General features: G+C 43.0%; 2 protein-coding genes across 7 annotated transcripts in view; one reads left to right on the plus strand and one right to left on the minus strand.

Annotated features, from left to right (window-relative positions):
- PUS10 (pseudouridine synthase 10) overlaps nt 1-13,745 on the plus strand; it is a 33,591-nt gene that overhangs the window by 3,158 nt on the left and 16,688 nt on the right. For 4 of the 6 annotated variants that reach the window (XM_053937145.1, XM_053937147.1, XM_053937146.1 and 1 more), the window contains exons 2-4: nt 7,080-7,216; nt 8,213-8,482; nt 9,750-9,836. In XM_053937145.1, coding sequence (XP_053793120.1) covers nt 7,091-7,216; nt 8,213-8,482; nt 9,750-9,836 — 483 coding nt within the window. In that variant the 5' untranslated portion in view covers nt 7,080-7,090. Of the gene's footprint in view, nt 1-5,533; nt 5,616-7,079; nt 7,217-8,212; nt 8,483-9,749; nt 9,837-13,745 lie in introns of those variants that run through there. The other 2 variants (XM_053937150.1, XM_053937149.1) reach the window with 2 other exon arrangements.
- PEX13 (peroxisomal biogenesis factor 13) lies at nt 2-5,445 on the minus strand. The gene is made up of 4 exons (XM_053937152.1): nt 5,302-5,445; nt 2,638-3,335; nt 2,083-2,208; nt 2-1,844 (listed from the first exon to the last, which is right to left on the minus strand). Exons 1-4 carry the CDS (start codon nt 5,367-5,369, stop codon nt 1,549-1,551), a joined length of 1,188 nt encoding a protein of 395 aa, XP_053793127.1. The 5' UTR covers nt 5,370-5,445; the 3' UTR covers nt 2-1,548.

The following is a 13,745-nucleotide window of genomic DNA, read 5'->3' on the forward strand; positions in this document are numbered from 1 at the left end:
CTTAAATTCATGTTCTATTTATTAACAACAGGCATTCAGAGATTACTTTCAAATCAAGGTTCCAGCATAACATTTGTCTTTTCAGCCACTCTACCTCAATAATATTGTGATCATTTTTATAGAGTTTTGTTGTGTTGAACAGACTTCTAAGAACCCAAGGCCAGCAAATGCCATTAAAATATAAATACTGAAAGCTTTGTTAACACATAATGGGTGTTGAAGATCCCTGTAGGAATGGTCAAACTGAAACTACTCAATCAATTAAGAAAAGGCCTGTGCCTAACTTGCATTTTCAAGAAACTTTAAAATAAAACAGCTATTTTAATGATTAAGACAAACTCAGTTATTTAATTCACTGATGTAACCTTCAGAAGTTCAACACATTATACATACATACTACAAAGAAAAAAAAATGTTTTAATAATCTTTGCTTCATTTAACAAAAAAACCAAAACAGTATTTCAAGACAGAATTCTCAAACACCCATATGAAGAAAATACTTTAAACAGTCCCAATATTTTTATGGCTTTTGATCAACTGGAGCCCTAAAATTCTATGGGCAGATGCAAAATTTACCACCTGAAAGGCAGCATGAAAAGTTTGTCCAACTCCAAGACCTTCTCTGAGACAATTAGCAAGAAATGTTACTTTTTTTTTGATGCACCAATTACTTTCAGCTTCCCCTAACTCAAGGCTTTCCTGCTGCTCAAAAATGCAGGAGAGATATTTTGACACTCATATAAAATCAATAATGGACAGAAGTAAGTTGAGGTGCAGATGGTAGCTGATAGGCAGCTAACAGGCTACATCACAAAATGGCCAAGAGCGATGCAAAGTTAGTTAAGGGAGTAACAACTAATGAGTGCCTGACTGCAGAATACCCTTTATTCTAATGTCCTTTTAATAAACAAAATAGAACTGCTTGGAACTACTGGTGATGCCTCACTGCTCTCCCTTTGTAAACTCTATTTCTCCTCTCCTTCCTCCCAAGTCCCTTTTTTCCTGAGAGCTAAGTTCTTTATGACAGAACCCTACTTCTTATAGAAAGCAACTTAAACCTTCTAACACTATTCCATTGTGTGCATCTCCTGCAACGCTCCCTCCTTTCACAGGGAGACAATGTGTTACTCCTTTATGATTCTGAGGGTGATGTTTTGGAGGGCATCTTACAGAAATCAATCTTCCCTTTGCACATCCATTGAAGAGGCTCGATACTCCTACAAAGACTGGGTGTTAATTTGTCTCCTAAGCAAGAATGGCAGTCCCTATTTTTATTCCTTTGTTTGCTTTTTTATGAATGCCTCACTTCTCCTAACTCAAGATCTTAGAGTTGCTGCCAGGTGGGTGGATAGAATCACTGATGTACAGCCTTAGGTGAGTCAAAAATAAATACCACAAATTTGAGCAATCATTTCTCCATCCCTTCACCAGCCAGTAGCAGCAAGAACTGGTACAGACCTACCAGTGCTCCACTACAAACCAGATTTTCAACAAACCCTAAGTGGTATCAATAAAGCACAGTTCAATTGCTTTGTTGATCAAAGTGCATCAGAGTTCCTGCTTTTCTCCTCCAGCCACAGCAGAGTCCGATGCAACAGGAACTTTGCTGCTTCCAGCAAAAACAGTTTCAAAAGCAGCCTCCTGCTCCTCAGAAGTCACAGCAGCAGGGGCTCCTCTGACAGCTGTGCTGGGAAATGCTGGCCGCTGCTCTGGAATCCTTTCAAGGTCCACTGTTCTCCTACCTCTTCTTTTGCCCAGGATTTTGATGTAATTAGCTGGCACAAGTCCTGTTGTCTGCCCATCGTAACTAGCCAGAAGCCAACCACGGATCTTGGGTTGTTGTTCTGAAGAAGAGAATGCAAATACATCAAGTTACAGGACAATTCAACAAAACTGAACAAAACTACTCTGTAAGTTTTATTAGAATGCAAGTAATCACTTCATGGGGAGTAAAAATCAGTGTGGATGAGGAATTGGGTCAAATAAGGTGGTTTGGGGGCTTTTTTGTTTCAATTTTCAGACTCTTGCACTGTAACTTACTTCATGTGTGATAAGAAAATAAACAGAAAATCAAAAGTTTACCTTTGGGTGCTAATCTTAGCATGTCACCAGCACGGAAAGAAATTTCTTCTTCTGAGAGAGCACTGAAATCATATTCTGCTCTTCCAACTACATGGTCATCTTCTCCACTCGCCCAGTTACTAGACACTGTTTTCAAACAAAAATCACAAGTTTATCTGCTTTGAATTACAAAGTTTGGTGTGTTTTTCAAAGGAAAATGAAGAAAACACTTCAACTTCCTTGCTAAAACTTTTCCAATAGAGGAGTGACAGAAGTAACATGAAAAGCAAGATCTGTTGAGTAAATCCAACCAACACTTGTCCCACCCAACCCAAACTGCCACATCTAATAGGAAGGAACCAGAAGTTGAGAGGAAGCATGATTCTGGAATCACAGAAAGCTTCAGCAGGAAAACACATCTTAATAACATGTTACTTAAACAGGCTGTCACTTGCATTACATGCCTAAAAATTCAGTACTGTGCCCCAGCATCTGGTGTGAGATTAATCACTATACAGGCAACAACAAAAGGAGCAATACATGCCACTCTTCTGTGGTGCTGCAGGTCATCTTTACCTGTTTCTTCCTCACTGTATGTAGAAAGCAGCTTCCAAATCAGGTAGGGGCCTCCCAATATAACAGCAAAGAACAAGAAAATGGGCCAGGATTTCGCAGAGTTAGCCACCTTGTCTTCAAGGCCAGCACGAGCTACTTTGCCCTCACTCTCAGCCCACAAATCCTCGTTCTCGCAGCTCTGCTGCAGACCCAGCAAGCGCTGCAGGCGCTGGTAGAGGTACCTTATAGTTCTCACTAGAGCAAAAGCTGAAAACACCTTGGTGAAGTGAATTTTGAGGCGGGAGAAGTGGTTGGCCACATCCAGCACAGCCCTGAAGCTGTTGTAGACAGCTGAGAAGGTCGCGTCCATCATCATGCTGACCGAGGCAAAGGCGTGCACAATGCTCTCGATGGACTGGAAGGCCCCTCTGCTGCTCTCCTCAGCCTGCTGCACGAACCTGCTGGGGGGAATGCCATCGGCACAGAAGCGGTTATAGCCCAGCCCTCCGTAGCCATAGCTGTAGGGACTATAGCTTCCATAGAAAGAGGTGCCATATGAGCCATAGCCTGGGGAAAAGGAGCTGCTGTAGGCCGGCCTGAAAGCGCTCAGACTGCTGCTTGCCGTTTGCTGGGATGGTCTTGGCAAAATGGGTGGAGGGATTCGTGCCACCGTGGGCTGTCCAGGCCTGGTCAGCAGGTTGTCACCCAAGTCAGCAGACCTAAACCAATTCAGATAATCAAGATCAGCACCCAGAGTTTAAGTTTTCCATTCCACTAACTACTAAACACCATAGAGAGTTTCAGCAGTACAGGGACAGGGAACCAGGGAGCCCAACACTCAGTACATTGAACAGCGTTTGCTGAAAGTAAAATATCTGGACAGGAAACACAGATCCTTCAGGGAAATAAAACCCCCATAATCATATATCCAGTGTAAACATGGAACTGGAATGTAAACATGGAAAACCTTTGTCTATTTATTCTGTCATATGTTGTGTATTTAATGTATCAGCACATGAAATACACAACCCAGAGCCATCAAACCTGCTGCTCTAACACCCATGTCATTCTTCTGCACATGAAAGCCTCTCATAGGCCCTAACACAAACTTTTATGAACTTTCCAATATGAAAGTTTTATTACCAACCCTTGTTGCCAGCTCTTCTACACAATGAGCCAATGATACAGCAGGAAGAAAGCTTGAGAGCTCCTCTGAATCCACTCTTAAAGGGTGGTATGACCTAACTGGGAATCCAAGTAATTATGCAACAATATGAGCAAGGGCTTGGGGGTCCCCAATTTCCCTCTCTACCCAAACTACCTGGTTACCTGTGCAGATTGTCAAGGGGCTAAATCTACTACTGAGAAGTGTTGGCAGAGAGAGGTCTTAATTTAGTAATTTTTCTTTTCCTTTGCATGCCCCTAAGTTTAAATCGTTTTATCAACGACCTTCATAATAAAACTCTGGAAGTACCTGACTGGCATTTGAATTCTGTCAAGCAGTTTTTTGTCCAACTTCTGCCAGTTCAATAAAAATATATGTGTTTCATTCACAGATTATCACCATAAAAGTCATACATTTTCTTTCCCATGCTTACTTCCTCATCTCAAGACTTCCCACTTCTGCACTCCACAAAAAAAAGAAGGAAGTCAAGCTGGAATTGCTATGGAGCTGCTGCTTGCTGTACTATTTCCATACAAGGTAGGGAACAGCTTCCTCTCAGCAAAACTTACAGGTTTCCACAGCAAAGAATAATATTTTTATCTTTACGCTGCTGCTTTTTCCGTCACAGATTGTAACTCTCTCAGCAGTTGAAAACAGGAGGAAAAATAAGTTATTACCCCAGCAAACAGAGCTACTGTAGCTCAGTAAGTCACACTACAGTCCTCTGTCCATTAGGCAACTTGGGACACCCCGCTTCAAAGCTGCTTGGAGCCATTTAAAATGGGGTAAATAAACCCAGAATGAAAAACCAACACCACCAAACTGCTGGCTCAGCACACTGCAGGTTGCAGAGAACACTGCAAAGTTTCTGCTCAATGTTTAGTGCTGGGCCAACCTTTTGCCCAGTTTCAGCTCCCTCTAACTGCAACCACCAGCACCAAGCGAAAAACAATATGAGTATTCAGCCACCGAGCGAGCCTTCCTTCGCTTCCCATAAAAAAAGGAGGAGTTCACAAACCCTTTCTGCGCATCCTTCTCCACGAGCAGGCTGGGTTTTCCGGGAGAGCTCCCAGAAGACGGGAATACACACACGAGACTGACAACACGCAGGGATTTCTTCCAAGTCCTGGGGCTGACACGCAGCTCCCCCGGTCCTGCAGAGGCTCGGGGGCCCACAGAGCTGCACAGCCCCCAGGAAAGGACTGCGAACGCCGCCAGGAAAGGATTGGGAATGCCCCCAGGAATGGACTCTGAACGCAATCTACTCCCAGTGTCAACACAGCTTTCCCTTCCCCACACCGCACACGCAGCATCCCTCTACCACCCGCGGGGTTTGAGCTCGAAGCCCCGCACGCCGAGCCCACCCCTCCCCGCCCGGCACAAGCCTCTCAGGGTGCGGGACGGCACCGGCCGGGCCCGACCTTTGAGCCCGCCCCAGGGGAGCGGGCCCAGCTGGCCCGAGGGGGCGAACCCCAACGGCCGCCGCGGCGGGGACACCCGGGCGGGAAGGTCGCACTCACTGGAAGGCGGTCGCGGTGCCCGGCAGCCGCCGGGACTCCCAGGGCTTGGGCGGCGGCGTCGCCGCCATCGCGCCCGCTTAGCGCCGCTTCGGCCTCGCTCGGCTCAACCTCGACTCCGGCTCGGCGCCGCTCGGCTCCGCTCGGTTCGGGCTCGGCCTCGCTCGGCCCCGTCCGCTGGCAGGCGCCACGCGGGAGCGCCGAGCTATTCTACCAGCCGCCCTGCGGGCGCGGCGCCCCGCCGCGCCGGCCGGGCGATGCGCTCTGCCGCTCTGCTGAGCGGGTCTGTGCCGGCTCCGCGGGCCGCCGAACGAGGGGTGAGCGGGACGGGAATGGGAATGGGAACGGAGTGGGAATGGGAATGGGAATGGGAGCGGGAGCGGGAGCGGGAGTGGGAGTACGAGTGCGAGTGCGAATAGGAATGGGAATGGGAATGGAGAGGGAACGGATCCGGAACGGCGCCCCTGTGCCCCCCTCCCCTTACATCTGGAGGGTTCTGAGCTCCGCCCTGAGGTGCTGGGCCGGAGTGGGGGCCGCGATTCCTTCTCTCACGTTGCCACCAAGTGTCAGGAATATTGTCACATTTACCTCACGTGTCACTAAGTGCCAGTATTTAAGTCGCATGGAGGTGAATTGAGGTCGCAATTACCTAAAAGCGTGTTTGTCCGTGTTTGTTCTTTTTCTTTAAAAGCAGCTTTGAAGTTTTCCAGGCAGCCCTTGGTTTTTACAGCTTACCCTAAAACATCCAAACCCAGGGCTAAAGAAATTAATTGAATTAATAACTTTTCCGTGCTGTTGAGGTTTTCCATGGCTGCAGTATTCCTGTGCAGGGTACTCCTGAACAGGATTAGATATTGCAGGTGCAACAGTGGCTGGCATGGAGAACATGGATATATCCCATCCCTTGGGCCACAGGAACTAGGAGAGTATCAAGTGTTGCTTACAGGAGCTAAGCCCAAAGCAAAATCAGGTGGTTCATTAGTACTGTGGAATTCCTTGCTGAATTTATTCCCACTTTGGGTGACAGTGGACTCGTTAAACCTTTGGTCTGAACAGTTGTGGTTATCCTTATGTGCCTCCTGAAATTTCCTTGATGTCCAGTAAGGGTGAGCACCTTACTGGGATTCTCTCTTCTTCCAAAAAATGCTGAGTTCACAACATTTTGGGAAAAAAAAAATCAGTCTTTTCTAAAGTTCTGGGCAGAGAGAACAATGGGAAACCAAATTAGCCATGCTATTTTAGGGGTGAAAAAAAGCATTGTGAGATTTCTCACAAAAATATGAGTTCTATATTGAGAAGGGAAACAAATCTTTATTTTATAAATCTTATAAATCTTATTTATCTTTTAATTTTTCCCCTTTGATTTTAACACACTGATTCTTTAGTCACTGCAATTTTAGGAGGAATTCCCATTTTAAATTTGCCTTAATATGTCTTAGCTCCACCCTCCTTCATTCAGTAAAGATTAGCATGTCATGTACTTTATCCAAGATGAAACTGGGCAAAAGCTCAGCATTTCCTTGTCAGAACTTGAGTTCAGGTTTTCTAGGAAACTTAAGAAATACAGAAGCTTTTCCTCCAGTCAGTGATCTTTTTGGGTTGGTCTTCCACTTCTCTCGTGCCTGTGATTTAAAACAAATGTGCATCCCAAGTTTTCTCTAGAGGCCAAAAAAATTCCAGTTACTCTAAATATGGTGTCTCAGCTGAGTACTTTTATTATTGAATTGCTGAACTGTGTTTGTTCTAAGCTTTTCTTTTTATTCTTCTGTGTTGAATTTTAGATTTGCCCAGCATGTCTTCCCTGACAGAGAAGGACAGACCAATTGTTCAGCTCTTACTCAGCACTGGCACTTGCCCACGATGTGTTTTGAGGTTCTGCTGCGTGGGATCACAGCTGCTCTATAGACACCCACACCAGGTTTGTCCTTCGTTGTGTTCTTGGGCTCTTGGCCTGAAAGGAAAAGGAGTTATGTAGAACTTGTGTATGCATATGTGTATGCTTGTGCCTTTAATGGAATGGAAATTTATGTGATATTGCAGAATTGGTAGGGGGATGCAACTGAAGAATTGCAGAGCAAAGGTTAAAGATAAAGCAGAGAAACACAGTGTTATTAGACATCCTTAGCTTGCTCTAACCCCCTGTCTTTATGCTTTGTGTCTGCTGGTGTCTGTCTTGATTGTTTTACCTTTGCTCAAGTTTAGACTCTCCACAATTCATTTTTGACATCTTTTTTCCCTTTCCTTTTCCATTTTTATCAATTGTTTGAGGAGTGTTTGTTCGTTGTGCCCTTTTTTTATCCTTTTGCATCTCTACCTGATTTTCCTCTGAGTTGCAACAACACAGTAACTGCTGTCTTCCTTACTGAAATCCTTTTAATGAATCCTTCTTCCTGAACTATGCTTTGTGTCTCATCCTTCCAGGAATCAGAGACATGCAGGTAATTGTAAATTTTTGAAGGTTTCTCTCCTGATACAAAGTTCTTACTCTGTGTGTTTAATTTCACCCCCACCTGTGTCTGCTCTCTTTTCTTTTTATTATAGTGGCCAACACTCTTCCTGTTGAGTTGAAGGAGTTAAATTCTACATAATCTAAATGACAAAAAAGCACTAAATGTCTCTTTTCATGGAATAGTGATGGGACAAAGATAAATGTGTTTCTGCAAGCCAGGTCTAGAAAACGTTTTCGTTCTTGGATGATAAACAAGTCTATTTATCAATATTTTCTCTGGAAATTTCTGTTTTGAGAGAAATGCAGCTTGGAGCTGTTGAATTGTGTCTTAAAGATGTCTTCGGGCATAAATTCCATGTTGTTAATTATATACATTAAGCCTCAACTGGAACAATACTGCCCTATGGAATTATGTTTGTTAAAGAGGAGCAAACAACCAGGGTGTGTTTCCTCTGTTTGTGTCAGGATCTGATGAAGGATTTGCAGGAATTTCTGAAGAACAGCCAGGAAAAAGAAGACACAGTCTGTTTGGATGCGGCTGACCCACCTTGTAAGAGAATCAGGCTTGAACACAGCAGGGAAGAAGGTGCTGATGATCTGAACCTCAACGGGGCCGTCCCACAGCTTCCTTCGGCTGGCAGAGGGAATACTGCCATGGAGAGCTCTGCTGGGAAGGTTTGCAATGTGTGTTTGGGAATTCTCCAGGAGTTCTGTGAGGCTGACTTTGTTAAAAAGGTACATTTTTAGCCTTTTGGGGTACTTTTTTAGAGCTTATGTATGTTGGGGCCTACAGGATAGAGCTGGTGACTGAAAACACTGCACAGTTTTTTTGTTGTTTTTTTCAAAAGAAATGTTATCTCTTTTCTTTTTTTTTTTTTTTTTTTTTGAGAGGCCAGACAACAAACCACAACATCTGCCTATTTTGAAGATTTGAAATGTAGATGGCAGAATCCTACTCCATCCTGCTCTTGGGCAGTGTTTGCACACCTGTGCAGCTGGGAAGTTGCATCTGTGGCGGCATCAAATTTTGCCCAGGCTTTGTCATCGTGGCACTTTCTTAAAAAATAGCAGTGCAGGTGCAATGGAATGACTGCAGGGAGCACACTTTCCTAAGAAAAGGACTAACAGATATGTAGCTACATGAATTTAGGAGATGACCTGAGGTTCAGCTGCTTTCAAGGAAAACCTCAGTGGAACTGGCGACCTCTGTTCACTTTTTATGTGACAGGAAAATGAGGAGTCATCAAGTGCTGTTCTCTGAACCACACATTTCTAATACAGCATGAACCTGTCTTTATGAAGTGCCACAGAGGAAGAAAATGTTTTGGTGATGCAACAGATTGTGGATAATAGAGAAAATGTGAGTTAGGAGAGAATGTGGGCACAGACCATTGCAATTGCAAATCTCTGAGCAAGTGTATTGCTCATGTGACAAACTGAAATATCAGCTAGAAAACTCACACTGGCATCTAAGATATTTAACAGAGTTTTGATAGAAAAGGATTTGATTTAATAGCAGGAATGTATCAAAAATGGGACTGGACAGAAAGTATAATACATAGTTTCTTTTTTTGTTTCCATGGACAGAATATGTATCTTTTTACCGAATCCACTGCTAAGATTTGTTGCAGAGCTACTCTCTTCAGTAGCAATGGAAAATCTGGCAACGCTGCTTAAGGCACCACAAAACCTACTTATTTGATACATAAATTTCCTTATCTGAGATGCTGATTTCACCTAAAATTTCAATATACAATTGGTCCTGGCCTTAAAATAGTAAATTTGGTTGTTTTGTAGCACCAAGGAACTGTTGATAAGTAACTTTTTTTTAACAGGACAGAAAAGCTTGTATTTCAATAAGTTGTTAAGTGATTATTCTGGTTTGTATGTTGGGCAGCTCTCTGAGTGTGTGATAACATGAATTCACAGTGATTATTCTAGAACAAAAATTATCAGCTCAGTCCCATTGCTGTGGTTTCCTATTAAGCTCCTTCTCTTACAGGTGTGCCAAAAAGTTAATTCTGCTGACTACCAGTTCACCAGTTTTGTATTTTCTGTGTCACTACCCCCACAGCTGTCTGTCAGAGAGGTAAGTAACTTAAATAATTAAATACATATTTAAGAAAGTAACTGTGGAATGTATGAGCTGGAGGTGGTTAGATTTTTAATTCTTATTGTTTAAAAAACCCAAAAGTCCATGCTGGAAGTGAAGTCTGCTCTCCCTTTCCTTCTGGTTGGGCATTATTGTAATTAATAAAGGGCCTGAGTCTCTTCAGTTTTCAGTTGGCCCAGGAGTTACTTTCCATCTGAAGACCTAAAAGGAGTTTGTTGAAACCCTCATTGAATTGTTCCCTTTGGTGCAGATGCCAGCCCTGCTTTGTGGATCTTTTCGGAGACAGAGCTGCATAGCTGGCCCCTTTCCAGGGATAAAGGATAATTGGTAGTGCAAAATGCAAATGAAGGAATTTGAGGATGAACTCTTGAAGTGTTCAGCATTTTAACTGATGGGAAAATACACTTAGTTGTGAGATATTTTGAATCTTCCTCTGCTTTCTGATATAAAATGATGCAAAAGTACTGTTCTAAAAGTGATGCAAAAGTGGTGTTTTAAAGGACAGCACATAAATCTGTACAAGAGATGCCTGCAGTGGTTAAGATGTGGTGGAAGCTGCACTGAACATGGCAGAAAGAAGTGTCAGTGGTGTTGGACTTCTGTGTGAAGCTGTGGTGAGGTCTCTTCTGCTCCCATACAGTTCAGTAAATAATCTACTGCAGGTGTGGTGGTGATTTGTACTGTTACTTGTGGCATCTTCGGCAAGTGCCACTGTAACAGCTAACAAATATTCTACTCCTAAATCTTCTGCAACATAAGATTCTCTGCTTCCCATCTTAAATTGAGCATAGTTGGTGTGTTTGCTTTGTCCTTTCTGTCTGGGTAAGCCGCCCTGATTCCCATTTTGGGTTTTGATGCCTCCAAAAAATGAGGTCTGTGAAAAAGCACTTTCAGGCTGGGTGAGTATTGGATGCTCTGGCAAACCCCAAATGTAGATCAGACTTTTACCAAGTTTTAGTCCAGCTATAAGCCTGGTGTAAGCTGCTGTGGTCCAGGAGCACCTGATGTTTGCAGGAAGCCTCGGTAGAGGGTGGTGTTGCATTGCAGTTCAGCTGAGGGATGTCCTCACTGCCTGGGGCTCGTGTCCCAGCAAAGCCAGCAGTGCTGGGGGACAGCCAGGGGAGTCAGAGTTGTTCTGTGGACCCACAAATCAATAGATAGAGTGAAATGAGTGAGTAGGAAGCTCCAAAACTGGATCTGTTCCCTTTGGAAGCACTTTTGGTTAGGCTAGGAGAAGGTTTGGATTAAGAAGTTCCTGCTGTCCCTTCTACTCCATCCCTCCAGTCTTGTCAAATGCTAAAGCAGCTGTTTGCTCCAGCTGCAGGGGTGAAAAGGGGTGATGGTGGAGGAAGAACTTTAAAAATCATGGGGCTTTATTTATGTCCTCTCTGTTTATCACTTAAAAAAAAAGGTGAGAATGTGTTTTACAGCCATAGAAAAGCAGCAAGACAGTGTGTAAAAATGTCTGAAAATATCAAAATCAGATATCAGAATATCTCAACATGCTTTGTGCTGAAAAGAGGCCATTTGTTAAATTCTGCTTTTAATTCTTTGACCTGCTGTGTACAAGAACATGTGGAATCCTATCATCAAAGAGCACCCAAAGGCATCCTCTCTCCCACTGCCCTCTGGTGTGACACACAGATTTTCTCCATCATCTTTTTTAACAAAAAAAAAAAAAATCAGAAACTGCCTTTCAGTGTTACCTTAATCTCATTTAATTATGATACTTGTCATCCTGCCAAGTCTAAAATGTACAAGGGGAGCTGGAGAAGAGCAGGACATAAAAATCTACATTTGCATAGTATTTGTATCTGTGATGCAAGGAAGCAATTGCCTCCTTCCACAAGTAAGAGATTTGATTGAAAGAAATTATAAATACAGGAGTGCCAAGTTTATGTCAGGCATCTCTGTTAGAATATGAGGTGAGTTGTGCCCTTCAGAAGGGTGGCTGCTGGCTCTGCCTGTGGTCTCAGTCGTGGTCCATCATACTGGTGCTTGCTACAAGGACATTGATGCAAATAACATCTGTAGTCATTGCTCCCTCTAGGGCTGCCTGTGCCTCATCCTGGAATTCCCCATCTCCAAGCTCTTTGCTAATGCACTGAAACAATGCTATGGCTGGGATTGCACATGGAATTTCAACTGTTGCCACTGTTCTCCCTCAGATAGTGCCAGAATAATATCCTGCAGCTTGTAATCAATACAGTGCCTGGGCTGGTGTGTTCCAGAGATGTATTTGCTGCTGAGCATTGCCCTGCAGGCTTCAGCTCTGTAATGAGCATTTTTCATTTTCAAACCACTTCACAAACATGAAGTAATTACGAAGTAGAGGGATCTGATCCCCTGCTCCATGTTCAGCTGGGAGAGAGTTGAGGGGTTTGGCTGGCTTGGTGGTTGAATGCAATTTGGAATTTGGGATCTTTTGGCTTCTGTGCTTGCAGTACGCTCATCTATTGTTTCCCCTTAATTGAAGGGGATAAGTAATTTCTTTAATTCTCTTTCAACTTGGAAGTCAAGAGAGAGAGGAGATGAAATTTGACCTATGCTCTCATTTTAGCATAGCTGCTCCCATGCAGAAGTTTTGTCTATTTTGTAGTTTTATCCAAAGAAAACGGGGAAGGGGAGTGCAATGAGCCTCCCCCTGAGTCCCAAACATCCCAAACCTGCAAGTGCTCTAAATCAAGGCATGAGAGGGGGTTCTTTGTAAACTGGCATTTGTCAAATGCAGCTTCCTAGGCCCAGTTCTGTGGTTGTTACATCCTGTAGTTCAGAGCTATGTTCAAGGAATTTCAATTGAAGCTATTTTTATGTATGATTTTATCTGGGTTATTATGCAAACAGGATTACAATATACTTCAAGTGAAGCAGCCTTACCTATACTATCTTCAAATGCAGGATAATGAATCACAGTGGATTTGAGCAAACAGCATTTCATCATTACAAATGCATTTGTTTTGTTCACCAATGTGTAGGTTTGTGTATAATGGATCTAACAAAGTTTGTGTCCTCTCTCCACCATCCCTCTTCCCTCTTAATTTCCAGCACTGTTTTTAGGGTTCCCTCATTCTTTTAGATGTACCAAATGAAGGATAATAGACTTATTTTGTTGATTGAGTTCCTTATCAGCATGGAAAAGGGATCTATGATGTGGTTCCTTCTGATATCCATGTGATCCTGAAGTTTGAGACCTATTTTCAAACTTCTTCCTTAGAATTATTTCCTTGACAATGCACAGTGATTCTTTCAGCAGAATTTGGGGGAGGATATTCTTTAAGTTTATGAAAAATAAAAGATGGGGAAGGGGTTTAGAAGCCTGCAGCCTACAGACTGAAAACTGTTTCATTGTGGTGGATTCAAATCAAACAACTTGATTTTTGGAGTTTGTCTTCAGTGAGGAGGGTGACACAGGCTGAATTAGTTAAGTGCTTTCCTGCCAGTCCTAGTGTATTTTGTTGTTAGTAGAGGAGAACTGAAACTGTTGTTGTTCTTCACTGTAGGAAGTTCTGAGGGGAGTTTTTCTCTTTTTACTAATTGTCAGTGAACTTGAGCATTTATACTAAAAGCTCCCTCTGATTTCTAGAATTATTCCTTCTTTTCCTGCCCTTTTCCATATTTAGCCTATTCACCTAAACTAAGTGGTATGCTTTAAGTAAGGGGGCAATTCTGTGATTACCAAGTAAGACCAAGTATATTTTTAATTCCATTTTTTTATAATGGAGGATAGATGAATTTTGGGTTTTATTAATTTATGTCAATCAGCTTTTGTATCCCATTCATTTAGACACTTTTTTTTTATTTCTATATGGAAGATAACTGATGACTTAGGGTCTTTCTGCAGTTACAGCATAAATAGCAAGTTTCAAAGTGTTCAATAGTCCTCTT

Source organism: Vidua chalybeata, chromosome 3 (assembly GCF_026979565.1).
Source record: "Vidua chalybeata isolate OUT-0048 chromosome 3, bVidCha1 merged haplotype, whole genome shotgun sequence".
NCBI lineage: Eukaryota > Metazoa > Chordata > Aves > Passeriformes > Viduidae > Vidua > Vidua chalybeata.